This window comes from Ambystoma mexicanum, chromosome 8 (assembly GCF_040938575.1).
Source record: "Ambystoma mexicanum isolate Mex_15411 chromosome 8, UKY_AmexF1_1, whole genome shotgun sequence".
Lineage (NCBI taxonomy): Eukaryota > Metazoa > Chordata > Amphibia > Caudata > Ambystomatidae > Ambystoma > Ambystoma mexicanum.
In genome coordinates, this window is record NC_090929.1 from 698,152,971 (window position 1) to 698,176,146 (window position 23,176).

A 23,176-nucleotide genomic window follows, 5' to 3' on the forward strand; every position below is an offset into this window, starting at 1 on the left:
AGGTGGTGGGGTTGTCTCACTTAAGTCACCTCCACATCAGTGGAGCCGATTGGGGCTGGCTTATATGCTGGGTACAAAAGACCAAGTTGCAGAATACGGTCAGCGAAGGCCGACCCTGTGAAGTCAATGTTTTGTTCCTGTTCCCTTTTGGGGGTTGTTCCCCTGTACCTTCCTGTGCTGCGTTGCCCCACTGCCACCCTCTCCTTACCCCCTCTACGTGCCTGCTTACCAGCTCCTGGATGCTCCCTATCCTAGTCTACAGGTTGCGTACCCAGAATCCCAATGCACACCATGTCATGCTTCTGTACCCTTTGTGCGTCTGGCATCTGGGTCTCTGAGAAGATCGGGAACGGCCAGCCAGAGGACATTGTCACCAGTCTCATTTTCTACTGTTTTTTATAAATGCACTTGTTTGAACCCATTCACATTTTTTACCATCATTATTTTGCACCATTATTCTCTAAGGTATGTTTAGTGTTTTGGTGAAATCTCTTAATCATACATAATTTAACATACACATTATTACAAGCACCTTGCAACATGCCATCACAACTACTCGGCCACCGAAACAGTGAATATAGATAAGTGTTCCACTGATGGGTGGATGCATGTACTCGCTCAAATATTACAGAATGTTTACACATACAAATATGCTTTCACTTACAACTCCGAGAGAGCTGCAGGCCAAGGCTAGGAATTTAAGCCATTCAATTTCATCTGCCAAACGTCCGACATTCATGATGCTGTCGAAAAGGTCCACTGGAAGACTTAGCACCTTCCACATTTGCAGCAATTCTTCTGACACTATGGTCAATCTGCCACCCACCTTGACAAGAAAAAGTATTAACAGTGAATATGGTAATCGACTAATTATCAGTTAAAAAAACTCCATAATTGGCTTAACGGACACAGAGTGTTTGTCAAGTAAGCACATATATGGTTTGTGTTTTTAGATCCATTCACATTTTCGAGTTTTGACTGTAAGGTTTTTCTATTGATGCTGTATTATTCAAAATGTCGACAAGCGTACAATGCTGTGGGGTGAATCCAAAGGTAGTCTTCATGAACAGGTAGTAATCTCTCATTCAAGAAAGGAGTGCGAGATGCCCAGATTTCAAGCTTTATCCTTTTCCTGTGCTATACCGCTGGTGGGGAATGCCTGGTTTGATGATGGTTTATTAAATGGTCAATGGAAAATGAAGCACCTGTTTTTGTGAAGGAGCTAGGCAGCGTTAAAATGCCCAAAGCAGCACAGGTCTTCAGGCATGCATGGTAGAGGGTGTGCAATAAGTAGAGAATACTATGGAAAGTTATCCTGCCTGGTTCTGAGGGTTGGTGATGAGGTTGACCACAGGGATGGGGTACAGCCATCCACCAAGTGACACATCACCCGTGGGCAGTGTGGGGAGGATGCCATGTTATACACAACCCTTGACCATCCTTGTGGGAGGGACTTGTCACAGCTTGCGACCTGAGAACACTGGCCCTCCATGAGAACCTGGTTTCCTGAAGTGAGCCGTTACTAGGTGTTCCTTCCCCATGTCAGTGCCCTCTAATCAGTTAATCTCCATGGGTAGCCAAGTTGGATCTGGGTGATTTCTTGGCAGGAAGTAATGGGGATTAGCTGCGCTGTGGTGTGGCCATCCATGAGGGAGAGTTGAACAAAGTTATCTCGGACTTCCTCATGTTGAACCCCATGTACAAATGTCACTGAGCAAATAGAACAGGGGAAGCCCGCAGACCATTCTATGCAGATTCAAGGTGCCTGCTGGCCTGCTTACATTTTCGTAGCACAGATCCAGGATTGGCAGGGACACGACTGCTGAAGTGGCCACGTAAACGTACGTCAAACCAATCCCCCAAGCGCCCTATATAAAAAACTGGACTGAGTATAGTGGTTTGGGAGCCTGCATTTTTGAGGCGAGTGGAGAGGAGTCTGGTGTGGCAGAGGTTAGAGAGGAGGTTAGGAGGTTGTTAGAAGTAATGTGGTTTGAAAAGGAGTAACGGCAAAGACTAGGGGCCTCATTACACGGACGGCAGTAACCATGGCACTATTAGCGCCATGGTTGCCGCCGGTATTTTACCGAGTCCGCCATGGTGAATGGCGGAATTACCGCCCTATTCCAAGGTGTGTGGGGCGGTAATTCCCCATTCACCATGGCACTTCCCTATTCCCATTTTTGCCCCCACATGGCTCAATGGGAATGGGGAAGGCGGTAATTACGGTACCGCAAATTGCGGTACCGTAATTACCTCCAAGGTCCCTTTGCGGGTCCCGTCCTTAACGGCTGGTAAAACCAGCCGTTAAGGTAGGGTCCCACAAAGGGACTTCGTAGTAAGGCGCTATGGGTTTACCGGCACTGGTACCCTTACCGGTAAACCCTTACCGCCGTCCGTGTAATGAGGCCCTAGGAGAGTTAGGAGGAGGGTGGGATGAATATAGGAAGGTGGAGACATGAGGGGAAGAGGAGGAAAAGCATTAGGTTGAGATGGTGAGTGAACAGGAGGCAATAAAACAAGAGGAAGTGATGAAGAGAAAAATAGTAGAAGGGGGAAAGAAAAGGAGGTGGTGGTGTAACAACAATTTAAGGTTGTGGAGAGAAGTGTGAGAACAGGTAGAGGTAGCGAAACAACAAGAGGAGGTGGTGTTACAGCAGGAGGAGGGAGTGGGAGAACAGGAGGTGGTGTTTACACAAGAGAAGGTGGTGAGGAAACTTGAAGAGTAAGTTAATGAGGGACCAAGAGCACAATCGGGGGTTGAGACTGATCAGGAGTTTGACGAATCAGTGAAAGGTTTGCTAAGGAGATTGAAGGGCCTGGGAAGGTCGAAGCTAATAGGGATGGTATTACGGGTATGCAACACGTCTAGTGGACCATCGTGGGGAGGGGTACAGGTGGAAGCACATGCTCTGGGGGAAGTGGCAAAGGCAACAGGAGTGCAGAGTAGTGACAGAGGCAACAGGAGTGCAGAGTAGGGAACGGTGTACTTTTGGAGTACATAAGATAACAAACGAGGGTTGCCAGGGAATGAGATTGTTGCGGACCCACAAGAAAAGCAGCAAGAATTGGGCGTTTGAGAAACATCTCCCCTTGTATTAGCTGAGATATGCCTAAGCAAAATACAAGCAGCAATATAGCGTTCATGAGCCCATTTAGCAGTGGATGCTTAGGGGCAGATCATCAAAAAAATAGTGCAAATCTAAAGTGTGCAAGAAGGGGCGCAAAGGACCAGATTGTCAAACAAGCGCAAATAATAAACTGTGCACAGGGTGCGCTTTTTTGCTTTGTGGTAGTTTTAGAATTGCGCAGGTACACACACACTTCTTTCTTAAAGGGGATCTGAGCATTTCTGATGGGCTGGACAGCAGTGCAACCTAATATACATGACTGGCTTCCAGCGAGCCCTATTTTATGGATAGAAATGCAAGTGCAACAGCAGCAGTTCAAACGTCACGCTTAAAATAAACAAAATACATGAGAGGTTCAGGAATGAACCAGCCAGGCCTTGCACATCCACCTGTGCACGTCCTAAACGGATGCAGGGAAATCTTTCTTTTATGGACATTTCAAGGCGCATCCCGTTTTATTATTCAGGGTGCGCTTTGAAATGCATACAGCATCGCCATATTTGCAGAGATGCACAAAGGTGGGGTGGGGGGCAAAGGACATCTGAATGTGTGCATTCAGGATGCGCACATTAGGATGTATTGTGCAAAGGACACATTTATTTGGGCACATCTCGTCACTTCAGCCCAAATTTGTTTTGATAATCTGACGCAAAACACACACGAAAGAAACACGCTTGATTTTAGAGACATGCCTTACTAAGAAGCACAAAAGATGCAGAAAGTCGACTGAAAGCCTGTAAATCCATGTGATGTCGTCACATAACTCCCTAGTCACGTGGAGAGGAACACAGGGGCGGCAGGAAGGGGAGGGACAGGAGATGACGTGGGGCAGGCACTTTGGGGTAACGAGTTAGAAATAAAGGATGTGTTGAAGAAGACTCCGCGTCCGTGCTTTATTTGGGATGTGATATCTTTACACATCTGGATACTGGCCACGAGCGAATTCACGCAGCAGGATCACTTTCCCGGCGCTTTAGGCGCAACGGCAGTGTACGGCGGGTGGGAGTAAGTATACTCCCCGCCGACTGAAACTCCCCCCAGGAGTCCGAGCGGGGTGTTCGCAAGTACCCGTCAACGGCGACAAGCACATCCGCGGGTGGAGCGCGTCGGCTCCCTGCAATTGTCACGCACGTTATCACAGGTGGAGCGCATCGGCTCCTTGCGATCACTCGCGTCCAGAGTGGTAAATTTGTCCGTGAGTGGAGCGCATCGGCTCCTCACGCAGAAGCGCGTGAGTAGAGCGTGTCGGCTCCTCACAGAGTTTCTCGTCAACGGCGTGCAAGGGATTCGCAGGTGGAGCGCATCGGCTCCCTGCGACGGCTCATTCTCTGGAAGGGGATTTTCCTGTGAGTGGAGCGCATCGGCTCCTCACAGCGTTTCCCGCCAAAAGGCAGTGGCACCAGTGGGTGGAGCGTATCGGCTCCCCACGCTCATAAAGGTACGCTCGCGTCAAGCGGAACACACGCGAGTGGGGCACATCAGCTCCGCACAAAGACTTTCTCTTTTCTTCAAAAAAAAAAAAACATTTTTTTTTCTCCTGTTCTCTCTTTCTCGCGCATCGCCTTATGAAAGACTGTGGAATTTTTTTTTTTTTAAAAAATAATTGTGGAAGCCACGTGGGTGGAGCACATCGGCTCCCCACACAAACACCTTTCACGTCACACGGAACATCCACCATTTTCAAACCTCAAGAGAAAACGTAGCAGTTGTCATCCACTACACTCAGTAAGTGCACAATTTTATATCGCTTGTCATGCTTGATGACTCATCTGAGGAATCACTAACAGTTCAAGTAACTCCTGCTAGAGCAACACGCACAAGCATGACGGAAGGCCTGATAACACAACTACCCCCCAATTTTGACCTAAGTGACACCAGCACACTGGGACCAAGGTGGAAAAAGTGGGTGAGGGACTTTGAAGTGTGTCTCAAGGCGATAGGTCCTTTGGAGGATGAAAGGAAACACAGCTTACTCACCCATGCCATAGGATCAAATGTGAGAGACATTCTAGATGAAATTCGTGAAGATGACATAGACACCTACACCAAATTGAAGACAACCCTAACCAACTACTTCACGCCACACACAAACGTGGACTATGAGCGTCACATCTTTCACACCACTAAACAACTAAAGGGTGAAACAATGGATGCGTTTGTGATGAGATTAAGAATAAAGATGAAACACTGTGATTTTAACAACTACTCAAATGAAGAAGCACTTCGCTCACAGATAATTGTAGGGTGTGAAAGCAGTGATTTCAGAAAATGACTTCTACAAAAGGCTCGAAATCTGGAAGAGATTCTACGCCTGGCTCGATCCGAGGCGGCACTAACAGCACAGGTAGAAGGTCTTGATGGCATCACCATCATTCATGGGAAGCATGAGAATCTACATAAACTTGAGAGCACTACCAAAGGAAACACAGATCCATTTTGTTATCGTTGCGGACATGAATATCCTCATGAAGGCACATGCCCTGCTATGGGTCAAGTCTGTTCTGCCTGTGGGGGAGAAAATCATTACAAGGCTGTATGTTTCATATATCGTAGCAAAATGCGAGGAAGTGGAAGAAATAGACGCTCCACACCAGAAAGAGAACCGAGGCGTCTGAGTCCCAATCGTGACTCACGCTACCAGAATGACGCGACACGCCGCCGACAACGAGAAGAACCGTCGGATCGAAAACAATCAAGGACCTCACAGGAATGGCGAGACAGCAAATCTACATCCTCCGGACTGAGAAGACATCCCCGGAGATATGTCAGGTGTCTGGTAGAACAATCACATTCTGACAGCATCTCTAGCACCTCCTCGGAGGACAAACCCAAGAAGGAATTAAATCTACGAAGAGGAGAACCACGGATAAAAGGCTACTTATATGCACTTGGAAACCCCACTGCAAAAGAAAATAGCCCTACTCATCATCAATGTCAACCAAGTGGCTGCCGAATTTCTGGTGGATACCGGAGCCACGGTAAACGTGGTGAGTGAGGAAGTGTACAACAACATGCCAAACGCACCACGTTTGCAACCAGCTAGAGCACTCATTTTTCCGTATGGCTCCAAGACGCCGCTACCGTGTAAAGGCTTCTTCACGGCATCATGTCGATACAAAGATCACGTAAAGGAAATACCCATGCATGTTCTTGAAGCTGCCACCGACAGTGGATGCATTCTTAGTTAGAAATCTGCGGTCGACATGGGTCTAATTCATGTCCTGTATAGACTCATGATGCATAAGCACCTGGACCCCACCGCCAACATTGACAAAATTTTCCCTGCATTGTTCAAAGGACTCGGAAAATTGAAGGACAGACAAATTGAACTACATATAGACAACAGCATTCCCCCTGTAGCGCAGCATTACCGCGGTATTCCCATCAATATACAAAAGCAAGTGGAAACCGAACTAATGAAACTCTTAGAGGCAGACATAATTGAACCTGCTGAAGGCCCCACTCCTTGGGTATCCCCCATAGTGCCAGTCCCAAAAAGAGACTCTGCTGACATTCGCATTTGTGTGGACATGCGAAGACCAAATGAAGCAATCCTGAGAGAACGTCATCAATCTCCTAGGATAACGGACATGGTGCATCTGCTCAATGGAGCCACAGTGTTTTCAAAACTGGACCTCAATAGAGGGTACCATCAATTAGAACTCCACAAAAGGTCCAGATACATCACCACTTTTGCTACTCACCTGGGCCTCTATAGATACAAGCGGCTCAGTTTTGGAGTTTCTTCAGCAGCAGAAATTTTTCAATCAGAAATTCATAACATAATAAAACATGTGCCAAATTGTTTGAACTATAGTGACAACATCTTAGTATTTGGACAAAATCAAGAGCAACACGATGACACCCTTATGCGTGTGTGCATGGCACTGGAGGAAGCACACCTCACCCTGAACAAGGACAAATGCGAATTTAGAAAACCAACCCTACGATTTTTCGGCCACATCTTCTCTAAAAATGGAATGACACCGGATCCTGAGAAGGTCAGTGCACTCACGAGCACAACACCACCAACCTCCGTCACTGATCTGCGATCGTTTCTAGGGCTTGCAAGTTATTGCACAAGATACATTAAGGATTTTGCATCGGTCAGTGCACCCTTGAGAGCCCTCACCAAACTTAACGCCGATTTCCGATGGACGGATGAATGCCAACAAGCGTTCCAAGTCATCAAAGATCGCATTGCAGATGCCAAAAACATGGCATATTTTGACCCACGGAAGCACACAGAATTAATAGTAGATGCTAGTCCAGTTGGCCTAGGGGCATTCTAACTCAACTTGATCGCAAAGATGACCGGTCCATACACACAGTATCTTATGCCAGTCGCAGCCTCTCAAAAACTGAACAAGCATACTCACAAGCTGAGAGGGAAGGTTTGGCTGTTGTGTGGGCATGCGAGCACTTTCATCTTTTCCTGTACGGGAAACCTTTCACAATAGTCACAGACCACCAGGCATTGCTATTCATCTATGGCAATGCCCAAGCCAAAATGCCTCCCAGAATAGCTCGATGGGCTCTAAGGCTACAAGACTATCAATTTGACATCATTCATCGACCAGGAAAAGAACAAAATCCAGCAGACTTCCTTTCGTGTCATCCCAGTCAAAATTGCAACCCCGATCCATCCATTGCAGATCAGTACATCATGTATGTGGTCCAAGAAAGCACACCACAAGGTTTGGACATGGAACAAATAGCCAGAGAAACCAACTCGGACCATGCGATGCAGGTCATCATGAGATGTCTTGAGACAGGTCACTGGAAACAGGCAAAGCAACTCAAAGAAGATGCAGAAGAGGAAACTAGACAAGACATCACCTGTCTACTCACAGTAAAGGAAGAGCTCGCTGAAACAGAAGGACTCTTACTGAAACAGACAAAACTAGTGATTCCTCGTTCGTTGAGAAAAATGGTCCTTGAGCTTGCGCATGAAGGACACCGAGGAATAATGTCCACTAAAAGGATGCTGTGACAAAGAGTATGGTTCCCTCAAATGGACACACAAGTGGAGGAACTGCTCAAAAACTGTCCCACGTGTGTGGTTCTTAACCCTCAAACTAGACCTGAACCGCTCAGAATGACTGAATTGCCCAACGGAACCTGGGAAGAAATTGCAGTAGATCACTATGGTCCTTTGGAAGGGGGTGAATATATCCTTGTGGCCATTGATGAGTATTCAAGATTCCCAGATGTACAAATTGTACCGTCAACAGCAGCATATCACACCATCCCTGCATTGGATAGAATGTTTGCTACATACGGAATTCCAAAAGTAGTGAAGTCAGACAATGGACCCCCATTTACCGGACAAGACTTCAAAACCTTTGCAGAATATATGGGTTTCCATCACAGAAAAGTAACACCGTTGTGGCCTCAAGCGAACGGTACAGTTGAACGATTCATGGGAAGTGTTAAACGCACCACGCAGATTGCTCTCCTGACGGGAGAACCGGTGGAGAAATTGCTGTGTAAGCTAATGAGAGACTATCGCAATACCCCACACAGTACCACTGGCAAATCACCATCAGAAGTCATGTTTGGTAGAAATGTGCGAACTAGACTACCCCACATAGAACTAGAGGAAGAAAGGTACAAAGGTGACGCTGAAATGAGACAACAAGACGCATCCCAGAAGTTGAATATGAAAAACACAGCGGACAAGAAAAGGAGGGCCGAAGAGAATAATTTGGAGCCGGGAGACATCGTCGTTGCGAGACAGCCACAAAATCGCAAAAACATGGCAGCATTCAATGAAGAACCCCTCACCATCACACAGAGGAAAGGCTCTCTCATCACGGCTGAAGGAACTACGCACATGATGACAAGAAACAGCTCTCACTTCAAGAAAATGCCAGGGATCATACCCCTAGTCGAACATCACATGCCAAGAGACACTTTGGTGCGGGATGCACCTTATGAAGGAGACCAAGAAGATTCCGACACTGATGAGCCCCGTTGGCTACCTCAGGAATCGAGTGAAAGAAATAATTGGAGACCTCAGAGAACTCGAAGAAGACCACCGCGTCTCATTGAGGAGATGCCCTGATAACGAACTTAATGTTTAGTATCGGGGGGGGGTGTGATGTCGTCACATAACTCCCTAGTCACGTGGAGAGGAACACGGGGGCGGCAGGAAGAGGAGGGACAGGAGATGACGTGGGGCAGGCACTTCGGGGTAACGAGTTAGAAATAAAGGATGTGTTGAAGAAGATTCCGCTTCCGTGCTTTATTTGGGATGTGATATCTTTACACATCTCAACAATCCACATAATTAAATATGCAAGTGGGTACAGTGTTCAAAAATCCCCTGGTTTTAAAAAACCCAAGCACACAACTTGCTCCAAAAAATGCCCATTTGTATTTGCTCAAATCCCAAAGTGGAGCAAGTGGCCTATGCAGTAAAGTGCAACTGATTTCACTACCCAAACTTTTCACTCTGGTCACTCCAAACACAAAAGACTGCACAGTACAAAAGTGTACCACACTGAGGAAACCTCCCTCCCCCACAATGGCCGACCCACTAGGCATCACCATGTCCGATGAAAAGTGAAAAATATAGTTGAGAATAACCTTATTTCAATAAACTGATGAAGAGGTCATCCAGAGGTACAATTTTCCACCCCATATAATTCATGTGATGGCATGAATTTGGGAGAAGGGCCTTATGTCAACTACAATGTGAGTGCCCGTCTTGACGCCATTAGTAAAAGTACAAAGTGCCTTGCTTATTTTCGCCACTATTTTTTTTCAGAGAACTCGTACCTCCTGAACCCATCTCCTCTACTCTTTCTGCAAATGATGTTGCACTCTACTTTGTGTTTAAAATGTATCCCATTCACAATACCCTCACTAATTTCCTAATAGCTCTTCCTTCTGCTCACTTTTCTCCACCACTCCTATTTTCCTCTCCTGCTAGTATGTCTTCCATTTCCCCACCAACCCTAATGAAATGACTGCCCTACTCATCAAGACTAACCCTTCCTGTACCACCACTGTCCCCACTTCCCCTCACATTGTGAAGCACATAGCTTTTGGTATTGCTTCAAATCTTATTTCCCTTTTCAACTCCTCTCTTGACAATGCCACGTTTACCTAACCCTATAAAATAGCTACTGTCATGCCTCTCCTTAAGAAACCTGATCTAGATCCTAACTGTCCTGCCAGCTTTCACCCTTTCTCTCTTTCACCCAATTATTCCAAAATCCTAGAGAAAGTAGTTTTCAATCAACTTATTTAGTTTCTTGATACTCACAACATCCGGGACCCTCTTCAATCTGGCTTTTGACCTTTGCATTTTACTGAGAGAGTTCTCCTCAATGTCAGCAACTTCATCTCTTCCGCTTGCAATGTAAACCTTTCATCTATTCTGATGGACCTCTCTGCTGCCTTTGATACTGTCGACCATTCTGACCTTCTCTCTACATTTCTCTCTCCTTGGCACCAGAGTTAAAGCCCTTGATTGGTTTGCTTCATGCCTTGCCCCCCCAGATACTTTGAGATGTCCTGGAACAGCCATACCTCCCAACTCCCCCCCTCCTTTACTATTGGACCAAGGGTCTGTGTTTGGTCCACTTGTCTTCACTCTATATACTTCAGTTCTTGGTGCCCTGATCTCCTCTTATGGCTTCTCCTACCAACTCTTCGCCGACAATACTCCTTTAATTCCTTTTCCAATGGGCTGTTGTGGAAAATGTCTAATTGTCTCTCTGCCATCAGATATTGGTTGTTGTCTCACTCATTCATGCTCAACTCCACTAAGACTGAAGCTCTCTACCTCCCAGCCAAACAGGCTATCTCTTCCTCTCCTCCTCTTCTTCCCTTCTCACCTGACTACCTTCCTTACTCTGCTTCCGCTTGTAACCTTGGTATCAACTTAGACCCATCACACAAGTTCTCTCTCTTCATCTCTAAATCTGCCACTAAACCCAAAATCAACTGCCTCAATATCAAACACCTTTCATCTTCTTCCTTTCAATACTGCTAAACAGCTATTCCCCTCCTTAGTCCTTTCTAGATCGGACTACTGTGCCAGTCTTCTCTATGGCCTTCCCAACTATGCTTTTTCACCTCTGGACAAGTCCTCAACTCAACCGTTTTGCTTTAACTCTACCTTCTCTGCCCCTTGCCAGATTGGCTGGCTACCAATGGAACAGAGAGCTAACTATAAATGTATCTTCAAAACTATCCATGAACTTGCCTCACCCTAGCTAACTGCTCACCCCATTCTGTACTCTCCTCCTTGCTCATTAAGATCATCCTCAGCTCACTTTCTTGCCACCACTCAAGCCCCCTTCACTCCCTCTTGTTTCTACTCTCTTCTTGCTCCCCTACTCTGGAATGCTCTTCCTCTCCCTCTCCATACTACTCCAATTCTACCACTGTTTGAATCCAACCTCTAAGCTCTCCTTTCTGAAGAACCAGTTTCCAAGCCCTGCATGCTACTGCTTTGCTTGTTTTTCTCTCTCTCCCTACCCTACATGGACAACCCTCCAGCACTTTTCCATCACCATCCATCCTTTTATTAAGCACTGTCTCCACCATCCCATTCCTATATCATTCTGTCCTGTCCTCGTCCCTGGTTTATGTTTCCAGCTTCCTCTGAAACATCTGGTCTTCAAGTCACATTCTCTCACCTCATTGCAAAGGAGACACATGTCTTCTGCTCTACCAATGGTAAATTCTGTATGCCTTTTTGTGCCAAAAATGTATTGCTTCCCCTGTGATTTTTATAGATAAAAGTAAATAAATAAAAACAACCTCATGGATCTCCCATAACTCAGTCAAGGGCATTACATCACATTCTCAATGTTTTCCTATCGTCTTGCTATGATGCAACTGTCTGATCCTCTACTGCCCCTGAAATAAGCATGTCTGCCACTGCCTCCTTTGCTAGGGTGAGGCTATTGTCCACTGCTGTGCCACCCCACTGTGCCGCTGGCATGGGTATGCTGCCCTGCCCGCATCTTCTTTGTTTGCTGCTTTTGAGGTCTTCCCATATCTTCTTCATTTCTTTAGTGTTCCTCTGCACCTATCCAAGGGCATTCACATTTTTGTCACTTCAGCCGTAGGGCATTTTTAATGGCAATTCTTTCCCTTTGCACTTGATGATTGAGTAAGTTGCCCTCGTGGTCACCTATGTAGGCAATCATTATGTCCAGCTCAATCTAGGTGAAGTTGTGGGCACAACTTCCTTTATCCACAAAAGTGACCTCCTTCACTGTTGTTGGACGTCATGTCTGATGCCTGGATGGAGCTGAATGGTGTTGCAGCCTTCCTGGGTTTTCTCAGTTTCAGTTTAATGTTCATGACCTTCTTTTGCTTTGTAGTGGGGTCATTGGCAAGTTATATGCATTTCATGTCCATACGATGTGATGCCCACGTTTTTTGCGGCGGCATCATGTGTCTTGCTTAGTTTGGGCTACTTTTCTGCACGTCTGATTGATGCTCTTGGGATAGGCGTATCCAGTCAGATGGAGCCCTTTTGCACCATTATCTGCGCTTCTTTTGCACAACATTGTGTGCATTGGTGCATGGGGTGTGTTTTTAGTTTTTTGTGGATTTGTGAGGCACAGTGAAATGGCCATTTGTGCACACACTCGGGTCCTGAATGCACCCGCAGAAGATGCCAAAAATCCCAACAGACCCCACCAGGACTATTGTGCCTGTAATCACTTAACTACCAACTGCACACACGACCACCTGGGAGGGTAAGTAGGAAGCGGATAAAATAATAAACACCACAGCTCCTGGTCCTCAGTCTGTCTTTGATCGTCTTTTCCTCTTGAAAATCACTAGATTGTTAAGACTTAATTTTGAGATATCCAAAGTCTTCTGGTTCTCCCAGTAGATCTCACTTCTGCTGAGCGCTAACAGGTGAAAGAACGCTTTTCGTTTTCAAATGTTGTCGACTTCTGAGCTTAAGCATTCTTGCTAAGTTTTTCTATTTTTTTCCTTTTCACAGATTCATTGACCCTCCAAGGAGGACAGTTTCCTGCATGACTGATAAACTAACTTACCTTATGCTATTACTATATAAATAAATACATGTTTTTATTGTTATGTTTATAGTTCAAAGAGCTTTATCATAACATTTTTAAAGATAACACATTTCGTACATATTAATTCTCAAAATACTTTCATAGAATTAAATAATCAAATACAATTGTCAAGTCGAATCTAATCACAAATACTTACCAACTAAAATACTTGCTAAAAATACATCCACAAGTACATTCATTACATCAGAGAAAATAACATATTTTCATAATTTAATTTACATATTCAAGCATGAATTACGGGACCTATAGCCCATGCTGCCACGTTTCGGCTATCAATATATATAATATACAGTTATACAATCAGGACATTATTTCCCACTTTACCCAGCCTTAGGATAGCCTTCCAGATGTTAAACAAGGCTATGTGCATAGATGTATGCCCAGAGTTCAGGCAATACTGCCAGGAGGAGTCACTCCTGATGTTATAATCGATCACGAAAGGACCCAGCCTCTTTATGTAGAGGGATCCATGTTCCCTACATTCAGTCAGAACATGCTGGACAGTCTCCAGTTTTCCCATTACTCCACATGATCAACACATTTTCCTCTTTTGGGATGCACCGCTCTGGGCCAATGACCGTTAGTAATGGCAATCTGCCAATGGGTAGCAAAAGTATAAACCTACGCAGCTCCGCAGAGGGGAACAATTTGATGTAACCTTGGGGGGACTTTGGATTATGGACCAGTAAGTTAATAATGGGACGATAACTACTTAGTGTGGCAAGATGGTTATAGTTAGCACACCAATCCATTATGCTAATTTAACATTGGATTTCTTAGTCAATTCTTGCAGACTATCCTCCCGATGAGGGCTCCATCCCATATTATCAAAACACGCAATAATCGGGGATACCATAGAGTCAGACGACTTGCTGGGGGTTAGTTGACCTAATAGAGCGAGGAGCAGGCTGAAAGGGAGCTTACGTGCTTTTTGGAGTAATGCATATCTTTTTTCCAGAGCCGTAGAGGACAGGGACCCAGCTCCAAGCGAATGATTTCTACCGGGACCCCAGTGCTGTGTCCAAGCATTTTCCTCCAAAATCTGCCCTCTAAAACATCGAACCAAGAGAAATCCCTCATGCTAATAACGTCTAGTCCATATAATAATGACGTGCAAAAACATTTTTTATATTATATAGTGTAAGAATCCCATGATAGCTGAAACCTGATGCCGCTCTCACAGACCTGTACATCATGTTCAGCTTGGTTATTTCTTTCTTTCCTAGCCTTTACCAGTTCTACATAATCAGTCTTAGTAGAAAATTTGACACTCAAGTATTTATAACTGGATACTTGCTCTATAATATTTCCATCAATAGCCAGAAATGGAACCTTGGCAAGCTTATGTGAGAAATACATGACCTTAGTTTTCTCGTAATTCAATATTAGGTTGTGGTCATTGTCGAAGCTTTGTAGTGCTTCTATGGATCTCTTGAGTCCCACAAAGGTATGGTGAAACGGGATAAGATTGTCTGCATAGGAAAGGCAGTGGACCGTGCACCCCAGTATCTTCAGTGGGCAATTATGTATCTTCTCAAGTACGCCCGGAAGTTTGGCCAGATATATTTTAAATGATAAGGGGGCAAGAAAACACCCCTGTTTTACACAAAGGTTGGTGCTAATTGGTGACAATATCATACCCCCACTGTCCAACATAACTTGCACTGAAGTGTTCTTGTGCAATCCCATAGTAGCCAATAACAGATCCCGCTGGCAGCACAGTTGATTCATTTTGGCCCACAGCTTACTCCTATTTACTGTATCGAAAGCTGTCCGGAAGTCTATCATGACGACATATGGGCCAGGTTGAACCTTCGTTTTAATCTTTCTGGTAAGGTAGTCAAGTTAACCACAGGCAGTCGGAAGTTCGAGTCTGCTCTGAAACCCATTTGAAACTTGCTCAATAAGCCTATAGACTCCACCCAGTTAGTCAATTTGTCAAGTAGCAGTGAAACAAAACATTTTCCTGTGGAGTCTAACATGGCAAGGAGTCGAAAAGTTCTTGGGGCATGTTCTAGACCCCTTCTTGTAGATAGTTACAAACATCGAACAACGCCATAATTCAGGCATCATGCCCTTCTCAGATACCTTCCTAAACAGAAAATAGATCAGCTCTCCCCAATATTCCATATTATTTTTTATTATTACATTGGGGAGCACATTGGGGCACGGGGCTCTAGAGTCTTTTAATACAGCAATTTTTAGCATGATCTCGTCATGCGTGAAGTTAAAACAATCTTGTCCCAGGCCATAATAAGTTTTGCCTGGGGAGCACGATCATAAAAGGCCTTGCAAACATGCCTAATCCACTTCAACTCACCAATGGCACAAATCACACGAGTAGTTGGTCTTTTATTTACAGTAATTTCCTTCTTTCTTTGTGTGTGCTGGCAGACAAGGTCTCTTGCATGCTTTCTCTGCTTATTAGACAAGTCTTTAGTCCTGTTTGCACACAATTTACCAATAGCCAGTTGTGACACTAGAAACGGGACTCCTGGACCGTGAAGAATTCCTCCTTGCGCAGGACCGGACAGTCTCTCACACTCTCTAATAACCATCTCTACCGTCTCCTAGAGAGAATGTAGCCTGATGTGCACTTAATCTCTGCAGCTGTGCGCAGAAACAAGGAGATACTAAGAGAAGGGGCCTTTTCTTTTCAAGCTCGCTCAAGTTTTTCGCTGCAAGGTGCTCTTTTCTAATAACTTGTGCACTGCTCTAATGAAGTGTTTCGTCTTCCACCCAAGTTAAAATACCTTTAACTGTACCTGGAGAATGATTACCTTGGTCTTTGAATAACTGGTCCTTGACTCTAGCTCTAACAGTTCAGTAGTAAAGCTCAGTCAGGCAGCTAAGCAGTTCCTCAAAACACATTTTAACCAAAACACGCTCCTAGTCTTTCTCCCACCAGAGTTGTCTGCAACATGTCACTTAGACTTCCTTCTTCAGCTGAATGTATTTTCCAGATTTCTAGAGAGGCCAAAAACGATTCAGGGTCTGGGAGTCCAGAAAAGGTGTTCACTGATGAAAGGCTGCAGATGGGGAAGGCAGTTTAGAACTTCTTTCTACCCAGGTTCGATACTGCCTCATTCAGCTTCTAGCCAATTGGCAATCCAAATTCCCTCTCCCATCTTGTATCTGGGAGAGAGCCTCTGACTGCAAGATAAACAAGCTAAAACCAGTAGAAAAAAAATATATACCCTCAACTCGGTCCAAATCATCTCCCTTTTAAACATCCTCCATTCATTTGCTACCTCTCTTCCTGAAGGTAAAATATCCATCAATATTATGCACAATAACTCACTGACTTCTTATGACCCTACAGCAAAAAGAAATGCGCAATGGATTCAGATACCTGTGGCTTTGCGTATTTCATTGATGTGCACGTTTCTTTGGAGATTCTCCTTGTTCATTTCTTTTTTTTTCTGTGCATTTTAAAGTCCTATTTTGTAGTTTGGGCAATTAGGTGTCCCTTGCGACACCTTGTATCTGCATTAGTGTACAGATAGAGGAGGAATTTCATAGGAGGAACTACACGCAACCTGCAGGTGTTGTTTGGCTATGTGCCCATCCATTGGCTGCCCATGGCCATGCTAATCCCTATGGCCATTCCCATCCATTTCTTCCCCCGCCTTGCCCAAACTCGTCCTCATGGGAACTCTTTGTGAACGCTTTATTCAAGCCTTAAATTCAAACTTTGCAATTGAAGAGCCTACCGGTGTTTTTTCAAAGCAGTCTTCTTAGAGTTAATTACTTTGTTAAAGTTGTGAACCCACTACTGCTGTAATACAGATGTCTTACCACGACTGCCGTCAGGCACTCGTTTTATAAGCACTCTGTGTGTCCTTCACTGGTGTCCTTTTAAAAAGGACCAACAGTTTTGGCTTGTGTATAAGTATTAGGCATTTTCCAGGCACTATTAGATGCCCAGGTACTTGCACCATTGTTCACCTGCTACCATCAATGGCCAGTTAATATCACTAAGGCTGTGCCTGGCAAGTGTCTTTCCCATGCCTACACAAAAGCCCATACTTTTGGCATTGCCAATGCACGTTGAATATGGGATGCACTTCAAATGCACAGAAATGCATCCTGATTTGCACAAATGCACAAAGGGATTGAATGAGGGCATTTGAATGTGCGTATGCATGATGCACGCATGTAAACTCTGCCTTATTATCTTCAAGCATAGATGGTTCTTACTACAGTGCCCAATGGTCCCTCAAGCAATCGACAGAAGCTGAACAAAAACTCAAATCCCCTACCAGGTAAACAATTAGCAAACGATAGGAATGGTTCAGAGCAGAAACTTCCCATACAAAGGAGTGATGTGATTTTCATCATGGTTACACGCTGCATTATTTCTGTATGTTGTAAAAAAATAATGACAATGTAATGTTATTGGCTTCAGCAGTACCATCAAAGCAACAATATGCAGTTAAGAAGCATAATATGTGCTCCTACCAGACAATGATCTTAAGCGTTCAGGAACATCAGATGCAATTCTTTCTAAAAGATTACCTGCCCTTCAGCATTTTCAAAGTAATGCATTTACTGGATATTCTGTAACCTAATAACTGTTATTTTCCGTATGTGCATTCGGAACATGCAGTGCTCCAGTGGCCTCCAGGGCACAGCGTCAGCTTAATGCAAATCTTTGTTTTGTTGGCAGCAACACGCGCTTTATAAAAGAATAAGTGCAGGAATCAAACCCAGCTGGGTGCAGGGTTTCAGAAAAACTCACATTTAACTGTTAACATTAAACCCTACTCAAGACGCTTAGTATTTTGTTTTTTTCTGAGCAACGTAAATGCACACTTTGATATTTGGGTAATGCCACTTAATCACAATATAAAACAAGTATGTACATACTCAGTGAATTAATGAATGAATACAGTTCATACTTTGGCGTATGCTGTACAACCCAGTGGCTGAAATCGCACTTCCAAGATGGCTGCCTCTGTGTTGCACATTGGTTTTCCTTCTGTTTTTGGGGATGCATAGGATATCGCTTTGAAAAAACTTCAGTTTAAACATTGTTAATAAAAATATTGCTCCTTGTAACATTTCTGGTACTTCAGACATAGGAGTCTGATGCAGCGACATGTTGACAGGATAAGGATCTTGTTAGTACCTTGGCTTCCTGGCCAGCATACAAAAGACACAAACTCAGATATGTTTTCCTAACTTCAAAGGTTCTTTACCTAAACACAACACAGTTCAAAAGAGTTCCGATTTCCAAAATAATGAAGTCTCTGGTCCAAAACCTAACCTGAACAATACCCTTTCTCTACTCACACAATAAAGTAAATGGTGACTTGATGCTTGTCAATATCTCTTGTGTTCTGTTTGTAATCCACAAAAAGTCTTTCCTATGTTGACCCTTCAAGATGATGTCCCAGCAAGATTCCACCTGATTGGTCTTTAGCTTGACATAAATAGGGTTCTCTTTCTTTCTACTGAGGTGCTCAGGATGAATCCCTCTTTCTTGGGGTGCTTCAGTATACACCCTCATTCTTGGGGGCACTTCCATGTTCCCCCTCTTTCTTGGGGTGCTTCTGTGTACCCCCTTGGTCTTTGAGCGTTTCTCTGTACCCCTCACTATGTGGGTGCTTCCGGATGCCCTCTTTTTCTTGGGGCACTTCAGTGTACCCCCTCTTTCTTGGTGTTTTGGTGTACCCCTTCTTTGTGGGGTGCTTTGATGTACTTCCTCTCTTTGGGGTGCTTTGGTATACCCCCTATTCGTGGGGTGTTTCTCTTTTACCCCACGGCTGGATTCTGACTTTACTCTGCCAACCCACTCTGGGATGGTTGATCCCCTTTGGTGGCACTCTAAGGAGGATGGCAGTGATATTGGACTCACTCTTCAAGGTTCTCCCCAGATGCAGGTGGTACTCCAGCTCTTCCCCCATGTAACAGTCGGGGGACTGCAGGACTTCCCTTCAAGCAGCTTCACCGGGTTGCTCTCCTAGGCGGGCAGTCCCCTCTCTCAGGTAGTCTCCTGCTCTTCTTGGGACAGTGTTCCCCACTCCAGCAGCAGCTCCACTTCCTTTACCTCCAAGAGCTTCAGTGATCCACTCCCTGAATGTGTCAATCTTCAACTGAAACAGCCGTGCCTATTTTATTTTTACATTTATAAAGCGCATAGGGCAGCCCTTGAGTATCCTGGCGCTGCTATAGGCAAGCTTACTTAGTTGCACAGATGAAAACAGACACATAAAAAGCTAAACATAGAGCAGTCCGAGGTTCGTACGTTTACAGGCGAACCTGGTGCTGCTAGAAACTGTACATGATTGCATAATGCAATGGAATTATCGAGTTGGCAGAGTGGTGCCTAATATAGCCAGAGCTCCCTCCTATGGCTGGCTTCTGATTGGTCGGGACACATCTTCTGCATGGTAGGCCAGCAGGGTGTTTCCACTCTGGTCCCCATTTATCCTCGTATGGCTGGCTTCTGATTGGTTGTGCATGATTGGTCAGCCTGGTGTTTCCACTTTGGTCATCCAAGTAGTTCTCTTTCCTGATTGCTCCTTTAAAAATTGAGTTAGTTCAAATGGTCACTCTTTCTTGGGGTGTTTACGATTATTGTTTGTTTGTTTAAATTGCCCCCTTTATTTATTATTATTATTATGCTGTGTCCAATAATTTAGGCATATTTCCATTCAAGTTCCCCAACTTGAAAGCCAAAGTCTTCCTGATAGGATGCATTGTTCTCTGAGAGTTCGGACTTGTGCTGATGCTGCCAAAGGGAGAGACTAGGGCCGTTCCTTTCAAGCTGCAGCATGTGTCTCTCTGCCCTCACCAGCTTTGCTGCAAACCAGCTTGGGTTCCAATTGCTCCTTCTCTCTTAGCTCTTTCATGGCTTTTTTGTCTGCACAACGTACCCCCCTGTGCATGCTAGTTGTCCAGGTAAGAGAGGTTTGTTTGAGGCGAATGAGGGACACAATTTGCCACTTAGTTCTATAATTTAAATTCTGTTAAAAAAATCACCCCTTAAATATCTTCTGGCCCAAGATGGCTCGTCCAGAATGAGACGGTGTAGGCGCCCCATCGCCTATTATGGACAGTTGTGCCCATAGGTCTCGACTCGGGGGGAGTGGGTGGAAGGCTATTGGAAGCTGGCAGGGGAGGGTTATTGCCACGGCAAGCACATTAAAAAGAATATTCAAAGCTGCGGCTGAACCAGCTCCTCAACATTTATTTTACTGTGTGTACAGTACATGAACCACTTCATGCAGAAGAGAACACCAGGAGTTAAGTAAATGTTAAACTACCTTCTATTTTGTACAAATGAAACATTATTCTTAATAGGTGGAGCAAATTTAACAGCTGGAGGTATGTGCTTGCAAGACTCAGCCAGGGTGGTTCGAGCTAGGATGTTACTTTTAGAGATGACGAACCACCCACAGCCAGAGTGGTTCTAGCTAAGATGTTACTTTTAGAGATGACAACACTAATCCTAAGGTGCATGCCCCCCCTCGACCCCCGCCTTGCGTGAACTGACTTTAGCCTAATAATTCTGACTGAAATCAACCAAGTCTCCTACTATCAGAATGCAATTGATTGAGAAATCAAAGTCCAGGAATGGGAAAGGTAGTGATGGCCTGCACTATCTTGATGTTGTTTACCGTGTGGTGGGAGGGGGTGGGGGTGTACAGATGAGTTGCAGCTCACCACACTAGAGCCACGGCAGCAGGGCGAGATGGGTCTGGAGGAATGGAGGAGGGTTAACGGTGCCTGGATGTGCTACTGCAGGGAAACTTTGTAAAGCAGAACACAAGAGAAGCATCACCAGAGCAACAAATAACAGGAGTGGCTGTCCCAAATGAACAGAACAGGTTATTCTCTGATGCGGATGATGATTTAAAGAGCACATTTCCAACAACTGTGACGCTCAGAAATGTGCTTATTGAGATGTTCACACCGTCCAGAGAGGTTAATTCCAAACATAAGTGCCAAGTTGCTTTGACGTCTAACCAGTTAAAAGTGGCCTCTATCAGCATACAGTTAAGCTCATCGAAGGCACATATCACTCGTCAAGTGGCTGCCATTATGCCAGTCTGTCTTCTTTAGGCCAACCACTCCCTGAATACTCAATAGTGATTCAAACTTGTGGTGGTGACTTTTCAGAGCAAGAAATAAAATGAAGACACCCGTGGCTGTATGCACTCTTCAGCTTTAAAATGCATATTGTGTTGAACACTGCCCACCCGTCTAAGATGAAAACGAATATCTATCGTGCAACGGCTACTGGTCTTTTAAAAAACGACTGCATATTGGTTGAAATCTGAAAAAATAGGAGCTTTTGTTTGGAAAAATGTCATTTAAAATATGGGTCTGTCCCTGTATTACATGCCTTATTTTAAAACCTTTAAATGACAAACCACAGGAAATATTTCAAGAATATTGGTGATGGAACCTGAACCGCGCATTTACAGATTCCCGCTTAATCGGTCCAAGTGCTCTATCCTTAGGCAACCAATGCCTGGATAATACATGCACATTAGCACGTATGTGCCAGAGCACGGCATGCCAATGTGCATTTTGGAAATTGCATACAAGTGCAGACCTACACCTTAGGAATGGCACAGAAATGGCTGTTTTGGACAAAAGAAACAGAGATGTACAAATGTCACTCCCAAGTACAGTACCTCGGAATCTTTAACACACTGATTGTGGCACAGCCCACTTGAGCAACAGTAGCATGTATCAGATTTGTAAACAGTAGGACCTTTCCACGTGGGCTAGCCCGTAAGCAGAACTGTGGTCTTGGCAGGGGAGAGGGTAGGCGGAAGCATAGTGTAACATGTGACTAGGTCTTGCAGCTGGGGGCATTGCAATAGTCTAAGTGGGTAGTAACTAAGGCTCCTATTACAATTTTACACTTGCACAAGGACATGAATGGACACATCCTCTATATAGAATGGTGAATATGGTCGTAAAAAATGGAGCAATCGTAAACAGAAAAAAATAAAAAGTGGAACACTGCTCCCAAAGTGCCTGTAAGACATTCCTTCGTTCCCTGTATACAACGTCCCTTTAATTACTCTGCCTGATTATCTGGTCCCAGCAAATCGAAACTGTGAGCTGACAGGCCTTGGAAGCGATTGCTGTGTAATTTGCTTGGATGTGCCTTTATTCCATGAAATCCCTAATGCACTAGCATGTATTGATCATGATACATGTGTGCCATTATCAATCAACGCTGGGCGAAACAGAACATGTTTTGACAATGGGTGATGCATTATTGAAAAATGTGCCATTCCGACCCCAATTATGTTGTCGAAGAGAATATCGACAATATACCATAAATAACAGCATAGTCACGTCACTGAGCATGAAAACTGGTCCTTCGACACCGCACCACCGTAGTAGTATGTCATGCAGCATCCCATCGAATACAGCGAGCCTCCCCCCCCCAACAGTATGTAATCCTACCTTCGTGTGCAAGACTTTAAGGAGTTCGGGGGTCAGCACGGCCCAATTCGAGAGACTTATTCTTTCTGGGCGTTCTTTAATCGGCAGGGGCTCCCCATTTTTCAAGGCTGTGAAGTACCTGTAAGGGAAAGATATTGGACGTGTGCTGCAGTTAGTAAATACCTTGTTTCAAAGTCTGCTTAATCTACTTCGTCGGTAGATGCTACTGTCTGTAAACTAACTACTAAAATAATCACATATTTAAAAGTCTGAGACATTGAGGTTTTCCAATGAATGGTCAATTGATAAAATATAGTACATTATTATATGACGACTTTTGCAGTTTATGCAAAAACTATGAACCTCAATAGTATGGACATGATCAAAAAGTGCTCAGTGATCAAATAAGTGCATTAGAACTACTGGTCAGTTGGAAAAAAATCATTAAAACAATGCTACACAAAAGTAGCCCAACATGTGCATTCGATTTAGCTTTAAAAGAAGTTTTGAACCATGCAATAACTGACAGTCACTTCGAAAATGCTTTGTTCTCCA

General features: G+C 44.6%; 2 protein-coding genes across 5 annotated transcripts in view; one reads left to right on the forward strand and one right to left on the reverse strand.

The window, feature by feature from the left end:
- The window catches only part of LRRC20 (leucine rich repeat containing 20), a 2,045,340-nt gene that overhangs the window by 887,749 nt on the left and 1,134,415 nt on the right, over nt 1-23,176 (forward strand). The gene's annotated exons all lie outside the window — the stretch shown is intronic.
- The window catches only part of LOC138472367 (ropporin-1-like), a 430,658-nt gene that overhangs the window by 7,798 nt on the left and 399,684 nt on the right, over nt 1-23,176 (reverse strand). For both annotated transcript variants that reach the window (XM_069610503.1, XM_069610504.1), the window contains exons 5-6: nt 22,643-22,760; nt 665-826 (exon numbers count right to left, since the gene is read on the reverse strand). In XM_069610503.1, coding sequence (XP_069466604.1) covers nt 665-826; nt 22,643-22,760 — 280 coding nt within the window. The remainder of the gene's footprint in view (nt 1-664; nt 827-22,642; nt 22,761-23,176) is intronic.